This window comes from Aquarana catesbeiana, linkage group LG05 (assembly GCF_042186555.1).
Source record: "Aquarana catesbeiana isolate 2022-GZ linkage group LG05, ASM4218655v1, whole genome shotgun sequence".
NCBI lineage: Eukaryota > Metazoa > Chordata > Amphibia > Anura > Ranidae > Aquarana > Aquarana catesbeiana.
In genome coordinates, this window is record NC_133328.1 from 563,685,036 (window position 1) to 563,704,044 (window position 19,009).

Genomic DNA, 19,009 nt, shown 5'->3' on the forward strand with positions numbered 1-19,009 from the left:
AGCCCAGCTCAAAAGCCACTATTTTCTCGTGGTATGTTCTAAGACTCTCCTCATATACATCACATGCAGAAAATGACAGAGGCATGCAATAGCGTCATAACGTTTTAAAAAGGTTTAATTTCAAACAGAACTCCACATACATACAACTCGCCTTTAGCCAGTTGCCGACCGCCGCATGCTGATGTACGTCGGCACAATGGCACGGGCAGGCATAAGGGCTTACCTGTACGTCCCTGCCCCCCCCCCCCCCCGGTGCCTGCGGTGGTCGGATTCTTGTCAGGAGCGATCCGAGGTGAGGGGGAGGCCACTGATTCATGGCAACCCCCTCACGATCGCTCCTGGCAATGACAAGCTTCCTCGGCTTCTGTAATGTAAACAGAAGCGGAGGAAGTGATGTCATCTCTCCTCGAGTCGGTCTTTTCGTTCCGGCGCCGAGGAGAGAAGACCTCAAGTAAGTCTGCACCAACACTACACGTACAGTAGAACACTCTAGGCACACTTTTCACCCCCCATCACCCCCGATCACCCCCCTGTACCCCCGTCACAGTGACACCAATAGCAGTTTTTGTTTTTTTTTGATTATTGCATTGGTGTCATTTGTGACAGTTATAAGTGGTAGGGCAGTTGGTGTTAGGCCCATTTAGGTCTAGGGTACCCCCCTAACCCCCTAATAAAGTTTTAACCCCGTGATCACCCCCCCATCGCCAGTGTCACTAAGCGATCGTTTTTCTGATCGCTGTATTAGTGTCACAGGTGACGCTAGTTAGGGAGGTAAGTATTTAGGTTCGCTGTCAGCTTTTTATAGCGTCAGGGACCCCCAAATATTACCTAATAAAGGTTTTAACCCCCTGATTGCCCCCTAGTTAACCCTTTCACCAGTGATCACCGTATAACTGTTACGGGTGACGCTGGTTAGTTAGTTTGTTTATTATAGTTTCAGGGCACCCGACGTTTATTACCTTATAAAGGTTTAACCCCCTAATTGCCCGGCGGTGATATAAGTTAAGTTTTAGGGTCAGATAGGGTCTGCATCGCCCCAGGCAGCGTCAGGTTAGCGCCAGTACCGCTAACACCCACGAACGCAGCATACACCTCCCTTAGTGGTATAGTATCTGAAAGGATCAATATCTGATCCGATCAGATCTATACTAGCGTCCCCAGCAGTTTAGGGTTCCCAAAAACGCAGTGTTAGCAGGATCAGCCCAGATACCTGCTAGAACCTGCGTTTTGCCCCTCCGCCCAGCCCAGCGCAGCACACCCAAGTGCAGTATCAATCGATCACTGTCACTTACAAAACACTAAGCACATAACTGCAGCGTTCGCAGAGTCAGGCCTGATCCCTGCGATCGCTAACAGTTTTTGGTAGCGTTTTGATACAGTCGCTAACAGTCAGGAGCTTTTTTACCTGTGAGTCTCACTAGTGTACCACTAAATTTAGAGCCCAAAATGGCAAATCGAAGGTACAATAGTGAAGAGGCCTACACGTTTCTGAGCATGACAGATAGTGAAGAGGAAGTCACTCATCTGTCAGATTCAGGCTCAGAATACGAACCTGTAGACAGCAGCGGCTCCATGACAGATAGCTCTGACGACGGAATTGAGGTCCCTGCCAAGGTCAGGCATACCAGACCCCGATCTTCTTCTTCTGCTGTTGAGGTGCAAGAACCGCAGGGCTCTCGTATAGAGCAGAGCAGTACTAGCGCCGCTATTCCTTCTGGTGAATTGGCAAGCACCAGCGGCCTAGTACACCCTGGTCGTACATCCAGCACTGCAGTAACACTTGGTGACGTGGTAAGTCCCACATAACTGCAGTTCAAGCTGGCGAGGTGGCAAGCACAAGTAGTGTCCCGCTGCCACCAAGAAGACAAACACAGGCCCATCGTGCCCATAGTGCCCTTCCTGCTGCATTTGCCAATCCTAATTGGGAACCCACCACTTCTACAGCACCCGTACTTCCCCCATTCACTGGCCAACCCGGCATTCAGGTGGAAACAGTTGATTTTACGCCACTTGATTTTTATTCACTGTTTTTCACCGAAGATCTCTATAGATCTATTGTGGACCAAAGCAATTTGTAAACTGGTCAACATATCGCCACTATTCCCCAGTCCTCCCTTGCCAGAGATTGGAGAACAATTACGGTTTCCGAATTTAAGCTCTTTCTTGTTTACTCCCCATCAAGTTGTCTGCGTTGATGAGTCCCTGATTACGTTTTCTGGCCACTTGTCATTCAAACAGTACCTTCCCAGCAAGTGTGCCAGATACAGGGTCAAGATGTATAAGCTCTGTGACAGGGCCACAGGCTATACATGTAGTTTTATGGTTTACGAGGGAAAAGATAGTCACATAGAGCCGACAAACTGCCCTGACTACATAGGAAGCGCTGGCAAGATTGTGTGGGACTTGATGTCACCCTTATTCGGAAAGGGGTACCACTCATATGTGGACATTTTTTAGTCACCTTTTTGATCATCAGATTGGAGCATGTGGCACCGTGCGTCCTAATCGCTGGGGCTTTCCCCAGCGGCTTGTAGATTCCCGTCTTAAGCTAGGGGAGAGAGTCTGCTTGCAGTGTAATAATTTGCTAGCTATGAAGTGGAGGGATAATAAGAATGTTTTCGTTCTTACCTCCCTTCATGCAGACACGACGGTCCAAATTACTACGGCGACTGGTGTTGTGGAGAAACCCCTCTATGTCCACGAATATAACTAAAATATGGGAGGGGTGGACATCAACGACCAGTTGTTGGCGCCGTACTTAGTTGCCCGTAAGGCCAGACGCTGGTATAAAAAAGTGTCTGTATACTTATTTCAATTGGCTTTGCTGAACGCTCATGTGCTATACAGGGCTTCAGGACGGACTGGATCCTTCCTTAAATTCCAGGAAGAGATCATCAGAGCCCTTCTGTTTCCAGACGGTGCTCCACCTCACCTTCCCAATCCAAATGCAGTAAGCCGGCTGCATGAGAGCCATTTTCCTTATGTCCTCCCGCGTACCCCTACCCAACGAGCCCCCCAAAGAAAATGTTGTGTCTGCAGAAAGCGCGGATATAGGCTTGACACCTGCTATTATTGTCTCTCTCTCTATTCTTTCTCTATTGTTCTGCTCTTTTTTACTGTATTCTATTCTGCAATGTTTTATTGTTGTTGTGTTTTATCATGTTTGCTTTTCAGGTATGTAATTTTTTTATACTTTACTGTTTACTGTGTTTTGTTGTTAACCATTTTTGGTACACCATTCAGTTGCAGCGCGGATTTATTTATCTTGACAGCAACAGCGTTTGCTCCCACGATACATAAAGCCGTGACTCCAGCGCTGTCGGAGGTGATTTCACCACCACAGTTACATACTTCAGTATTTATGTCAAAGCATGGGGGCAGCAGGGGCGGAGGAACGATTTGCTCCTACCTTTTCTGGGTGGATGCCCCCATGCTTCGGCATATATATATTTTAGGCACAGGTTGCGTTAAAAAATGTTTTATTTTTTACTATGTTTTTTTGTACTGTACTTGCTTTGCAGGTATGGTAAGTCTTATGCCCTGTACACACGATCGGATTTTCCGACGGAAAATGTGTGACAGGACCTTGTTGTCGGAAATTCCGACCGTGTGTAGGCTCCATCACACATTTTCCATCGGATTTTCCGACACACAAAGTTTGAGAGCAGGCTATAAAATTTTCCGACAACAAAATCCGTAGTCGGAAATTCCGATCGTGTGTACCCAAATCCGACGCACAAAGTGCCACGCATGCTCAGAATAAATAAAGAGATGAAAGCTATTGGCTACTACCCCGTTTATAGTCCCGATGTACGTGTTTTACGTCACCGCCTTCAGAATGATTGGATTTTCCGACAACTTTGTGTGACCGTGTGTATGCAAGACAAGTTTGAGCCAACATCCATCGGAAAAAATCCTAGGAATGTCCGATCAAAGTCCGACCGTGTGTACGGGGCATTACTGTTATACTGTAATGTTACTTTGTTTTATTGTTAACCATCATTTTCTTAGCAGGTACGCCATTCAGTTGCAGCGCGGATTTATTTATCTTGACAGCAACAGCGTTTGCTCCCACGATACATAAAGCCGCGACTTCAGCGCTGTCGGAGGTGATTTCACCACCACAGTTAAAAAAAAGAACATATATGCCGAAGCATGGGGGCAGAAGGGGCGGAGGAGCGATTTGCTCCTAACTTTTGGGGCGGATGCCCCTATGCTTCGGCATATATAAATGGTGCATATATGCCCATCATTAGAAGTGGGTGGATGAAGGGAGGTATTCTAATGGTGGGCATACCCACCAATCAATCTCTTTTTTTTCGTTCAGCCCACAGGCTGCATGAAAAAAAAGATTACAATATATGCCCAACAAGAACCAGCAACGTACTGGTATGTTGCTGAAATTTGAGTGGGTTTACCAGATGCCTGCAGGTTTAGGTATCATTCTTTTCAGGCAGCAATCCTAGAGGCTAATTAGCCTCTAGACTGCTTTTACAAGCAGTGGGAGGGAATTCCCCCCCCACCGTCTTCCATGGTTTTCTCTGGCTCTCCTGTCCCAACAGGGAACCCGAGAATGCAGCCGGTGATTCGGCCAGCTGACCATAGAGCTGATCAGAGACCAGAATGGCTCCAATCATCTCTATGGCATAAGAAACCAGAAGCTACGAGCATTTCATGACTTATGCCACGTACACACGATCGGACTTTACGGCATACATGGTCCGGCGTACTGGATTTCGTCGGACAATTCGATCGTGTGTGGGCTCCAGCGGACTTTGTTTTCTCAAAAGTTTGACGGACTTAGATTTGAAACATGTTTCAAATCTGTCCGACGGACTCGAGTCTGGTCGAAAAGTCAGCTCGTCTGTATGCTAGTCCAACAGACAAAAAACGACGCTAGGGCAGCTATTGTATACTAATATTCCACGCTTAGGACAGACACCAATACGAACTGCAGCCTCCCCAAAAAAAGGAAAACACCTAGGTGAAGTCCAAATGCTATAAACTATGAAAGGGGGATTGGTGCTGTTCACTATTCAAATAATGATACCTTATCTCACTACAAAGGAATGTGTGTGTAACAAATCTGGGTGAAAAAATGATATATATGTGAAAAGAAGCTGAAAAATTAATTGCGTGTAATCACATAAACATTAAATATCAGATATCCAAATCACCCCAAAAAATATATATAAAAAATGAAGAAAATTACCATAAGTATGGCTGGAAACACTAGTAGACATAAGGAATATTCATAATAAAAATAAAAAAATAAAAAATAAAAATGATTACAGATGAAAAATTTATTAAAAGCACCCTAAAAAGCAGTAAATAGTAAACAATCCAAATAGTGTTATACAAATTGTGTGTATATAAGATTTAAATTGTGATCGTACAAAAAGTGAAACACTGGTGGAAAAAATGGTGAAAACATAAAATTCAGATAAAAAATGTTTTTTAAAAAATATGTGATGGTTATCCGTGCAGACAAAAACTACAAAAGTTATATCCAGAAATTGTCCTATGTGTAAGAAAATCCCTGTGCAAAAAATCTGATGTGTATCCAAGCGATTCCGGATAGGTCTGCTGTGGTTGGTGTAAACCGTCTTATATGGAACCCCCTCTTGTGCCCTCATTTACCGGAGCGCCCAACCCCTGCAGGGGTAATGGGCATATGAATATAAATCCGGTGGCCAGAATTCCAGGCGATTGATGTCCCCCTCACCGACTCCTTCCCGCTTGTGTCACTGACTTTGTTAGTATCTTTAGGCTGCTGCTATGTTTCCAGAGGCCTACTGAACCTGTTGCCACATGGCATAACCGCGCAATTAGCAGTTAAAGCGACGCAGTGCCAAATTGTAAAAAGTGCTCTTGTCAGGAAGGGGGTAAAACCTTTCGGGGCTGAAGTGGTTAAAGTGCTATAGTGCTGAGGGTCACCTGTGGTCCGGTTCTGCAGCCCCGGTTTCACGGCGTTCCCCCTGTCCTGTGCCTGCTCTGTAACACTTCCTGGTACCTCTTACGTCAGCCGATCAAGCTCCTCCTGGATTGGAGGATTGGTATAGGTATAGTTATATATATATATTATAGTTATATTTCATTTATGGTAATTTAGGTCATTTTAGGTTTAGTGTGGCAGCTCACAAAGTTTTACTTATTTGTTTAATTTATGAAAGCAGCTCTGGCGTCTCTTCTTCCAATTTCTTTTCCCTCTGGTGAAGTCTTTATCCTCCGGTTCTTCTCCCTCCGCTGATGTCTTTTTCCGCCACCAGTTCTCCTCTCTCCGCTGTCTTCTTCCGCCGCTGGTTCTCCTCTCTCTGCTGTCTTCTCCCTCTGCTGGTTACATAGTTACATAGTTACATAGTAGGTGAGGTTGAAAAAAGACACACGTCCATCAAGTCCAACCTATGTGTGTGATTATGTGTCAGTATTACCTTACATATCCCTGTATGTTGCGGTCATTCAGGTGATTATCTAATAGTTTCTTGAAGCTATCAATGCTCCCCGCTGAGACCACCGCCTGTGAAAGGGAATTCCACATCCTTACCGCTCTTACAGTAAAGAACCCTCTACGTAGTTTAAGGTTAAACCTCTTTTCTTCTAATTGTAATGAGTGGCCCCGAGTCTTATTAAACTCTCTTCTGCAAAAAAGTTTTATCCCTATTGTGGGGTCACCAGTACAGTATTTGTAAATTGAAATCATATCCCCTCTCAAGCGTCTCTTCTCCAGAGAGAATAAGTTCAACGCTCGCAACCTTTCCTCATAACTAAGATCCTCCAAACCCTTTATTAGCTTTGTTGCCCTTCTTTGTACTCACTCCATTTCCAGTACATCCTTCCTGAGGACTGGTGCCCAGAACTGGACAGCATACTCCAGGTGCGGCCGGACCAGAGTCTTGTAGAGCGGGAGAATTATCGTTTTATCTCTGGAGTTGATCCCCCTTTTAATACATGCCAATATTCTGTCTGCCTTATTAGCAGCAGCTTGGCATTGCATGCCATTGCTGAGCCTATCATCTACTAGGACCCCCAGGTCCTTTTCCATCCTAGATTTCCCCAGAGGTTCTCCCCCCAGTGTATAGATTGCATTCATATTTTTGCCACCTAAATGCATTATTTTACATTTTTCTACATTGAACCTCATTTGCCATGTAGTCGCCCACCCCATTAATTTGTTCAGGTCTTTTTCCAAGGTTTCCACATCCTGCGGAGAAGTTATTGCCCTGCTTAGCTTAGTATCGTCTGCAAATACAGAGATTGAACTGTTTATCCCATCCTCCAGATCGTTTATAAACAAATTAAATAGGATTGGTCCCAGCACAGAACCCTGGGGAACCCCACTACCCACCCCTGACCATTCTGAGTACTCCCCATTTATCACCACCCTCCGAACACGCCCTTGTAGCCAGTTTTCAATCCAGGTACTCACCCTATGGTCCATGCCAACGGACCCTATTTTGTACAGTAAACGTTTATGGGGAACTGTGTCAAATGCTTTTGCAAAATCCAGATACACCACGTCTACGGGCCTTCCTTTATCTAGATGGCAACTCACCTCCTCATAGAAGGTTAATAGATTGGTTTGGCAAGAACGATTCTTCATGAATCCATGCTGATTACTGCTAATGATATCGTTCTTATTACTAAAATCTTGTATATAGTCCCTTATCATCCCCTCCAAGATTTTACATACTATTGATGTTAGGCTAACTGGTCTGTAATTCCCAGGGATGTTTTTTGGGCCCTTTTTAAATATTGGTGCTACAATGGCTTTTCTCCAATCAGCTGGTACCATTCCAGTCAATAGACTGTCTGTAAAAATTAGGAACAACGGTCTGGCAATCACCTGACTGAGTTCCCTTAGTACCCTCGGATGCAAGCCATCTGGTCCCGGTGATTTATTAATAATAAGTTTCTCGAGTCTAATTTTAATTCCGTCCTCTGTTAACCATGGAGGTGCTTCCTGTGTTGTGTCATTAAGGATAAACACTGCAGTTTTGGTTACTGAAGCCCCCCGATTCACTCGTGAAGACTGAGGAGAAGAATAAATTCAATACCTTTGCCATCTCCCCATCCTTTGTAACCAGATGTCCTTCCTCGTTCTTTAAGGGGCCAATATGGTCTGTCCTCCCTTTTTTACTGTTTACATACTTAAAGAATTTCTTGGGATTTTTTTTGCTTTCCTTCGCTATGTGTCTTTCATGTTCTATCTTAGCCGTCCTAATTGCACCCTTACATTTCTTATTGCATTCTTTATAAAGTCTGAATACAGAGGATGATCCCTCAACCTTGTATTTTTTGAAGGCCTTCTCCTTTGCTTTTATATGCATTTTTACATTGGAGTTAAGCCATCCAGGATTTTTGTTCGCTCTTTTAAATTTATTACCCAATGGGATACATTGGCTAATGCCCTTATTTAATATGCTCTTAAAGCAAACCCATCTCTCCTCCGTATTCTTTGTTCCTAATATTTTATCCCAATTTATGCCTTTTAGCAAGGTTTGTAGTTTAGGGAAGTTGGCTCTTTTGAAATTCAGTGTCTTTGTATTCGCTTTATGTTTCCTATTTGTGTGATTTATACTGAAACTAATTGACCTGTGATCGCTGTTACCTAAATTGCCCCGTATTTCCACATCTGTGATCAGGTCTGTATTGTTGGTAATCAGTAGATCCAGTAATGTTTTATTTCTAGTTGGTGCGTCTACCATCTGACCCATAAAATTGTCCTGCAAGATATTAAGGAACTGGCGAGCCTTAAATGAATGCGCGGTTCCCTCCGCCCAGTCTATGTCTGGATAATTAAAATCCCCCATTATGATAACACTTCCCATCCTTGCTGCTAATCCAATTTGTGATAGGAGATCCGTCTCCACTTCCTCCTTCAGGTTAGGGGGCCTATAGCATACTCCCAGTATTATTTTCCCCTTAGCTTCATCCCTTTGGAGCTCTACCCATAAGGATTCCACCTCCTCTCTAGCTCCCTCAGTGATGTCATCTCTCACATTCGCTTGTACATTATTCTTGATATATAGGCATACCCCTCCCCCTTTTTTACCCTCTCTATCCTTGCGGTATAGGGTATACCCTTGAATGTTTGCCAGCCAATCATGAGAGCTGTTGAACCAAGTCTCTGAAATTCCCACAAAATCCAAATCCTCCTTGTACAACAGTATCTCTTGTTCACCCATCTTGTCTACCATGCTCCTGGCATTGGTGAACATGCCACATAGTTTAGACCGGTCGCATATTGTCCTTGTATTGGGTGTTTCAAAATTGCAACTAGGACTTGCTACTATACTCACCTTGTGTTTTTGTGCTTTGGTTAACCTACCACTAATGCCCCCAACACTACCCCCTGGAATATCATCCGCGCTGGCTATCACTGTCTCTGGACCCTCCCCCCCATCGCCTAGTTTAAAAACCCCTCTAACTTTTTGGCCATCTTCATTCCCAGCAGATCTGCACCCTCCTCATTTAGGTGCAGTCCGTCCCTTCTATAGTACCGGTTACCGACTGAGAAGTCGGCCCAGTCCTCCAGGAACCCAAACCCCTCCTTACTAAACCAGCTCTTCAGCCACTTGTTTACTTCCCTAATCTCCCTCTGCCTTTCTGGTGTGGCTCGATGTACCGGTAGTATTCCTGAGAATACTACCTTGGAGGTCCTTTTCCTCAATTTAGCACCTAAGTCCCTAAAATCGTTCTTTAGGACACTCCATCTGCCTCTGACTTTGTCATTGGTGCCAACGTGCACCATGACAGCCGGGTCTTCCCCAGCCCCTCCCAGTAATCTGTCCACAAGATCCGTGATGTGCCGAACCCGAGCGCCCGGTAGACAACATACTGTTCGGCGCTTCAGGTCTTGGTTACAGATTGCCCTCTCTGTCCTTCTAAGAATTGAGTCCCCTACCACCAGAATCTGTCTTTCCTTTCCCTTTGCTGCCCCCCCACTCTCACTGGAGGAGTTCTTCCCCTGGCAGCTAGGAGAGTCCCTCATCTCCAGCAGTGCTGGTCCCTGACTGGTTTCACCAATGACACTCAATGGAGCGTACTTATTGGGATGCTCCAGTCCTGGATCGGCCTCTCTGGCACTTCCCCCTCTACCCCTCCTGACTGTCACCCATCTACTCTTTGCTAGTGCCAGCGCCTCTTTGTCTCCACCCGCCTCTGTGCTGGCCCCTGCCGGCACCTGCCGTGTACATTCCTGGCTCACCTTTAGTATGGAGGGACTTCTCAGTGCTGACAGTTGCTTCCCCAGATTCAGAACCTGGGCTTCCAGGGAAACAATGTGCTTACATTTTGCACAGCAGTATTCACCCTCGATCGGATGATCAAGGAACGCATACATGCGGCAAGATGTACAAAGAGTTGCCTCTCCACACCCGCCGGGCATCGTACAAATTGAATTTAGTGAGGATTTGGGGATTTTACCCTGTCCAAATTACCTAACAGCTAGCTTCCTGGCACTAATACTCAAGACAATACACAGGTACACAACAAGACAATACACAGGTACTCACAGACCTACGTGCAATTGCAGAACAGTCGCAGACCTACGTGCACTCGCAATACTCAAGTATACAGTGCACAATACACAAGTACTAACGATCCACACACACTACTCAGACAACACTCAGATACTCACACTACACAGGTACTATGACCCCTGTTATAACCTCCTGTTTTAAACTCTAGTTTTTTAACTCCCACTTACACAAAGTTCCACAGCCAAAGACTGAGCACGCTCAGACTGAGCTCTACACCCAGTGCTGTCTTCACTCCAATCATGTGTGAGCAAAAAACTCTGTTTTTTAATCTTTATTTGTGTCACCTCATTTGCTATGATAAGAGAAAATGCACTTTAAATGTGGACATGTTCTACTTCTTTAGCAAATCAGGACTAATATATACTAACTCATAATATGTTCTCTGTAACAGAATACTGGAATTTTAGGGTTCAGTTGGTGCTCTGAAAGGACAAAAAGTCTGTGCAGGTAGAAGGAGGTGGGTGAGCTAGACTAATGCCCCGTACACACGGTCGGATTTTCCGATGGAAAATGTGTGATAGGACCTTGTTGTCGGAAATTCCGACCGTGTGTGGGCTCCATCACACATTTTCCATCAGATTTTCCGACACACAAAGATTGAGAGCAGGATATAAAATTTTCCGACAACAAAATCCGTTGTCGGAAATTCCGATCGTGTGTACACAAATCCAATGGACAAAGTGCCACGCATGCTCAGAATAAATAAAGAGATGAAAGCTATTGGCCACTGCCCCGTTTATAGTCCCGACGTACGTGTTTTACGTCACCGCGTTCAGAACGATCGGATTTTCCGACAACTTTGTGTGACCGTGTGTATGCAAGATAAGTTTGAGCCAACATCCCTCGGAAAAAATCCTAGGATTTTGTTGTCGGAATGTCCGAACAAAGTCCGGCCGTGTGTACGGGGCATAATGCTGGATTTGATAGGAATTAGATTTAGGAAAGAAATTGAGATTGTCACCTTCTTAATAATGCGTGTGAATAGAAGGTTAGGTTAAAAGCTTGTAGGATTTGCTGACTTGCCTATCTATTTTATTATATCTATCTATTAGATATAAAACTGCAATGGGTCCCATTTGTGGACAACCTGTGCTAAACTGTTTCTGCTTCTGAAGGCCTCATACACACTAGGGCCTTAGACTCTGTGTGTCTGATCCTGGCACCCGAGATGCAAAGCTGCAGTGTTCAGCCCTGCTGCCTTCTGCCTGTCAAAGGTTATGACAGGCTGAGACCCACTGCAGCTGGACAGGACTAAACACTGTGCTGAATGATATTCGCGTTTAGAGCCGAATGCATTCAGGAATGAATTCCAGGAACACAGAGTACTTGCACTCCAGCTAAAAGTTCCAGTGAAATCATAACACCACTATTGTTCAGAGAAGAATCAGTGTCAATGTCTGCATTATAAATGCCATCTATAGAAGAATAAGGGTTTATGCTCTTTGGAGTTTGTTGTGTATACACATCATTGTGATCTCTTGCCGATTGCTCTAATCAAAGCAGGGTATGCACTCATAACTTAGTTCAGAGCACACCATGAAAAGTGTGCTGCTCTCTCTAAGAAAATTGTTCAAAATTTTGTGTACCAACGATCTAACCCCCCGCTGTGCAGTTATTCCCCCCACCCTACCCTCACTTATCCCCCTACTCTCCCCCATCCTGTCCTCACTCATCCCCTTACTCCCCACACCCCGCCCTCACTTATCCCCTACTTCCCCCATCCTACCTTCACCTATCCCCCCTACTCCCCCCCATCCTGCCCTCACCTATCCCCCCAACCTGCCCTCACCCAACTCCCTACCCCCCCAAACCACCCTTCTTCCTAGGCGATAGGTAGCGGTAATTGGTATTTTGCGAGTACTTAAAAAAAGGTATCAGTACTCGTACTCTGTTAAAAAAATGGTATTGGTGCATCCCTAGTAAGGGGCATTCATTCCACTGCCCTACTGCATGGATTTTAACAGCAGTTCCGTGAGACTTACAATGATTTCCTCTGGGGTAAAAATTTGAGAAAGCTAATCTAGAGACCATATTTCAGTTATGGGTGGACTCTGATGTGCTAAAGAATATCTTCTCTCATGGACCCAAATGTTGAGACTTTCTAACTCAAGCTAACAGCCTGCCTTTGCAATTTTAGAGTCTCCCTCAAAGTAAGAGTCTTATGCCCTGTACACACAACCGTTTTTCCCGTCGGAATAAACTCTGAAGGTTTTTCCGACAGAGTTCCAACGGAATTCCGCTCAAGCTGTCTTGCATACACACGGTCACACCAAATTCCAACCGTCCAGAACGTGGTGACGTACAACACGTACGATGGGGCTAGAAAACGGAAGTTCAATAGCCAGTAGCCAATAGCTTCCGTCTCATACTTGCTTCAGAGCATGCGTCGTTTTTGGTACGTCGGAACAGCATACAGACGAGCGGTTTTCCTGATAGGAATTGGTTCCGTCGGATAAATTGAGAATATGTTCTCTTTCTAAGTCCGTCAGAATTTTCGACGTAAAAAGTATGATGGACTTTTTCTGTCGGACATTACGCTCGTGTGTACACGGCATTACTTTTCCTGCTGTACTTCAGCATACTAATATGTAAATTATAATTTCAATGACTAGTTTATATAAATAATTACTACACAAGCTTTTTCCTAATCTAGTGTTAATAAAATTTACTTTTTTAATTACACTGCTAGTCAGGTTTGGTTTTATAAAACTGGAAGCATTTGACTACCTTGTATAAATGTGTTTTGTACAAAGTTGATGTACAGAACTTCCCTGGAAGTGGTATTTCCTGTTCATGTGATTGGCTCACTGCTTTTTCTCTTATTACAATTCTGGGATTGATCATGTGACTGCAATGGGACAAACCTCCCACTGAGCACTAAAGTAAGAAGTGACTGCGGTAGTCAGGAAGTGTGTGGAATCAGTGTAGGCAGTAGGTAGGACTGTGCAAAGATGTTTGCTTAAATCCTTGTAATGTATGTAATTGATAAGAGGGTATACACTACTAATTGTGCTTTCCATTTTTCAACAGATGTCAATGTCTTTGCTGCAGTTGGGGTGTGCCACTTTTCTCCTCTCAGAGCCTGTAGTCAGTGCAATGACAACAGGAGCAGCGACTCACGTAGTGACGTCACAAGTCAAGTTCCTGCTAGGAATGAAGATGCCTTATATATCTGGACCATTGGGGATGTTTTATGTAGGTTTGTAAACTTATGTCTGTGTGATATAAACTACATTTGATTGTGGTTGTTTAAATGAAGGAAATTCTTTGTAATCAACTCAGATTCACCCCTTTTATTATAAATGGGAAGTTGTAAAAAGCATTAGAAACGTATTTTTTCTGCTATGAACTGCACATCCTCTAGATCAATCTTATTGAGACCAGAGAACAGTAAATTCTTCAATGCCCAACAGTAAAAAAACAAAAACATATATATATATATATATATATATATATATATATAGTATCTCACAAAAGTGAGTACACGCCTCCCATTTTTATAAATATTTTATTATATCTTTTCATGTGACAACACTGAAGAAATTACACTTTACTACATTGTAAAGTAGTGAGTGTACAGCTTGTATAGCAGTATAAGTTTGCTGTCCTCTCAAAATAACTCAACACACAGCAATTAATGTCTAAACTGCTGGCAACAAAAGTGAATCCACCCCTAAGGGAAAATGTCCAAATTGGGCTCAAAGTATCAATATTTTGTGTGGCCACCATTATTTTCCAGCACTGCCTTAACCCTCTTGGGCATGGATTTCACCAGAGCTTCACAGGTTGCCACTGGAGTCCTCTTCCACTCCTCCATGACAACATCATGGAGCTGGTGAATGTTAGAGACCTTGTGCTCCTCCACTTTCCGTTTGAGGAGGCCCCACAGATTTGGGGGCATTGTGGGAGGGTTAGGGGCATAGTGGACCACTATGGGAGTTTGGGTGATTCTATGGGAGCTTGAAGTCACTGTGGGAGAGATCCGCAGATCAAGTGAATGGGCTGGCCCTATGCTACATGCAAAATTGCACACAAATCGCTCAAACAAAATCGCAATTGGGAACACTTGTTCCCACTATGCGAAAGTATGAAGGGCCCATTCACACCAATGCAGTCCCAATGTATAGACAAGGCACTTTGCCTTATGTCCTATTGCTTCAGCTCATACCAACGTGCTGCAATAGTGTACATGGTAAGAAAAAGGACATGTTGCATTTTCATGCACCACATTTCAATGTGCTATAATGCCTAAAGTGCTTAAATACAGTGTATAGTTAAATAATGTTTAGTTTAAAAAGAAAAAAAAGCTACAGACACTGGATTGCACTTTAATAATGCATCACAGCATGCATGCACAGCACACACTAGCATGCTTGTGTCATGAGCACCTTAATGTGTGCCATTTGGTGAATGAGCCCTTATGACAGTTATAAAGTGCAGGCTTTTGAGCCTCTCAGGATGTTTTGGGTTTGTCAGACCAATATAAACAACATGTAGACAGTGGGACCCAGTTACTAAAACTGGAAAATGCTAAATCTGGTGCAGCTGTGGATAGTAGCCAATCAGCTTCTAACTTTATCTTGTTCAATTAAGCTTTGACAAAAAAAAAAACTAAGTAGTGGAAGCTGATTTCTATGCACAGCTGCACCAGATTTTGCACTCATTCCCAGTGTTTTTTGGCGGAAATTAGACCAAAGATGCTAACACCTGTAAGGCAACATAGCTAGTAGGGATGGGCCAACTGACCCCATGTTCGGTTCGCACCAGGACTTTGGAACATTGCAAAAATTTGAAACTGAATAATGAACCCTATTTAAGTCTATGGGACCCGAACTGTAAATTTTTAAGGCTTATTTGCAAGTAATTGGGCATACAATGGTTATGGGGGTCTGGGTACTGCCCTGGAGGACATGTATCAATGAAAAAAGGTTTGTAAAAAATGTAATTTTTAAATGAGCAGTGATTTATTGATGCTTAAAGTGAAAGCAGGAAAATGAAAAATTCCTTTCAATATAGTGCCTGGGGGGTCCCCTTATTCTACCTGTAAAGTGGCACATCTGTACTGTGTATAGAAGCTGCTGTAGCAATAATTGCATTTATAAAGCCAAACAAATTACTGGCTTGGGGAGCCAGTCTGTATGATGAGCCCCCACAATGTAGTGCACTGGGAACAAGATTAGAGATTTTTTGGATAAATAAGAGGTACTCTTGGTGAAAGCAAGAATTGGCCTTGCTGTCAAAAATTGCAATGATATGTACCTGCCAAACAGGTGTGGAAAAATTGGTCTTTGGGTGTTAATTGTGCCCATAAAACCTACATCAAAAATATTCTTCCAGATGAAATCAACACCCACAACGCTAGGCAGCCTAGAAGTCCTGCAGAGATTCCACATCCCAAAAACACTTAATCAGTGACATAGGCATCAGGGGCTTCATAGCCGCTGGTAATCCATGACTGATAATTTTGATAAATGTCAGTCGGACCACGGAGTCTGTGGACAGACGCATTCTATTATCATTAACAAAACTTCCAGCAGCACTGAATTACCATTCAGAATGCACGCTGGATGCAGGGCAGCCCAGCAGCTCAATTGCATCCTGGGCGAGTTCTGGCCAGTGGTCTATTCTCATGACCCGGTAATCCAGTGGATCGTTGACTGGAAAGCTCTCCATCTCTGTTTTTGCCCCTGGATAATCATCCACCATGTGATGCAGACGCTGCCGATGGGATGTGGAAGCTGAGGACTAAAGACTAAAGAAATTGTGAAATGCATCACTTTCTTCACCGCTCCTCTCTTGACCAACAGAAGCCTCAAGACTATGTTTTCCAGGACACTGTAACCTACCATAATTGGGAAAATCATTAGATAAATTCCTCTTTAAGGTGTCCTTAAGAGATTTAATCTTCTGCACTCTCTGTGGGGACAGAATGAGTTCTGAGACTTTCCCCTTGTAACGGTGGTCAAGGAGGGTTGCCAACCAATAGTGATCCTTTTCCTTTACGTCATGTATTCTTGGGTCCTTTCGCAGGCTTTGAAGCATGAAGGAGCCCATGCACCACAAATTTGCGAAGCCATGAGAAGCAGACTCCTCGGCGTCACTGAGGATTATAGTATCTGGATCTGCCTCCTCCCAGCCACGTACTACTCCCAAGGGTTCTGGGGATGGAAAACCATCTCTTACTGTTTGACGTTTGTCTTCCTCTGCATCAATGCCTCCAAACCTGGCAGAATCCTCCTCCTCCTCCTTCTCCACTTGTGTGTTCTGTGGTGTAGGAACAATGGTGTCTGCATAAAGTGGGTCTTGAGAGGAAAGGAAGCCCTCCTCTTCCTCCCTCTGCTCTGCCTTGAGTGCCCTGTCCATAATGCCACGCAGAGTCTGCTCCAGCAGGAACACAACAGGGATTGTGTCACTGATGCATACATTGTCATGGCTCACCATCCTTGTGGCCTCCTCAAATAGTGACAGTACAGTGCATGCATCCTTTATGACCAGCCATTGGCATGGGGAAAAAAAGCCGAGCTGGCCTGAGCCTGTCGTTGTGCCATACTCACACAGGTACTCGTTGATGGCCCTCTTCTGCATGTGCAGCCGCTGCAGCATTGCCAAAGTCGAGTTCCACCTGGTGGGCATGTCACAAATCAGGCGGTTTAAAGCCAGGTGGAATTCCCACTGAATTTCAGCCAACCGAGCACTGGCTGTGTATGACTGAAATGGCTACAGACTCTTCTGGCTTGCTTTAGTAGAACTTCCAACCCTGGGTACCTATTTAGGAAATGCTGCACCACCAAATTGAGGACATGTGCCAGGCATGCACATGTGTCAACTTTCCCTGTCTAAGGGCGGACATGAGGTTTGTGCCACCATTCCTGGCTCCAGCTGGTGTGGCGTGAACCACCTTTGGGCCTGCCCCTGAAGAGCTGCTAGAATCTCTGCTCCGGTGTGGTTCCTGTCCCCTAGACACACCAGCTGAAGCACTACATAGCACCTTTTAGCCTGTGGTTCATAGGACAATTCAGCAGAGGAGGGCATGGAGGAGGAGGGGGTAGAGCTGACAAATCTCGCATCATCACCACTTGCTGTATAAAGACGTGGGGACACAACAAGCTGCAGAACTGAGCTCTGTCCTGCATCCTTCCGAGTTGTAAGCAGAGTTACCCAGTGTGATGTGAACAAAATATATCGTCCCTGGCCATGCTTGCTGGACCACGTGTCAGCAGTAACATAGACTTTGCGACTGACTACCTTGCCCGACGATGCCACAACATTGCCTTCCACGTGATGGTACAGAGCTCGAATGGCCTTACATGAACCTGCCATTGTGGTACAGCACATTCTGCAAATTCACAGAAGGGGGCAGAATCCACCAGTTGGAAAGGCAGAAGTTGTAGATCTAGCAGCTTTAGCAAGCTTGCATTTAGACATTGGGCATGTGGGTGGCAGTGACTGTATTTTTTTGTTGTCACTGCAGCAGATGGAGCAGAGAAATTTGCTGGCTATAGTCTACAGCTGGTGGTGTGCTGCTAGCAAATGTGCTGCAAGGACCTGGGACACCCTGCGCTATACCATCATCCCTGTCAATGGAGGCTGCTGAGAGGTCATGAAGTATAGCAGGGGCAGACTGAGGTGAGTAAGGAGGAGGAACAAATTTGCGCCCCTTTTGTGTGGCTTTCCGGTGCTCTTGCCAACGGGCTGAGCAGTGGGAGGTTAAATGCCTTGTCAAGCATGTGGTACCCAAATGTCTAGTGTTTTTGCCACGCTTGATGTGCTTGAGACAAAGTTTGCAAATTGCAACAGTGCAATCAGATGCACATGTGCTAAAAAAGGCCCAGACAGCTGAGCTGTGGGAAGTGGGCTGGGAGATAACAGCTCCACAATGTGATGGAATAGGGTGGCTGCTCTCTACTCTTCCATGATGGCTAGTGCACAAACAAGTGTAGCGCTAAAAGTTTTGCAAGCTTATGATGTTACGTATACATAACGAGAATATGAAAAGGAAAAGAATAAGTCTCTATCAATTCATAGTGTGCAAAAATACAGTCTCTAGTAATCTTCAGATGTCACTTTAAATGTGGAAAATTATTCATAATCCAATGGTTACATGCAACTTCCTAATCACCACGTGGATAACTCATGCAGAGAATTGAGTGTGATGGACCCTCCACACGGAAGAAATGAAGGCTTACCAGAGGGGTTGGACTCATAGGAACATATGTTCGATGAGTCAACCAAGCTTGTATCACCAACAGGTAATAAAAAGTAAAGGACCTCTCAACTGGATGGCACCAGAACTCCAAACTTGTGCAGAACCGTGAGGGAACCCTCTTTATAATGGATGGCAACCCGTCCAATGGACCGTCTCAGGGGAATAGCCCATATGAAATAAAAAGGGGCCACATAGCATAATACCGTTTGTAAAACGAATTTATTTAAAACAAGTAAACAACTTACATTTCTGTAGTAAAAAA

General features: G+C 44.5%; 1 protein-coding gene across 3 annotated transcripts in view; it reads left to right on the plus strand.

The window, feature by feature from the left end:
- Nucleotides 1-19,009, plus strand: part of SLC26A7 (solute carrier family 26 member 7) — a 105,615-nt gene that overhangs the window by 20,746 nt on the left and 65,860 nt on the right. For all 3 annotated transcript variants that reach the window (XM_073631940.1, XM_073631938.1, XM_073631939.1), the window contains exon 4: nt 13,572-13,736. In XM_073631940.1, the coding sequence (XP_073488041.1) occupies nt 13,572-13,736 (165 nt within the window). The remainder of the gene's footprint in view (nt 1-13,571; nt 13,737-19,009) is intronic.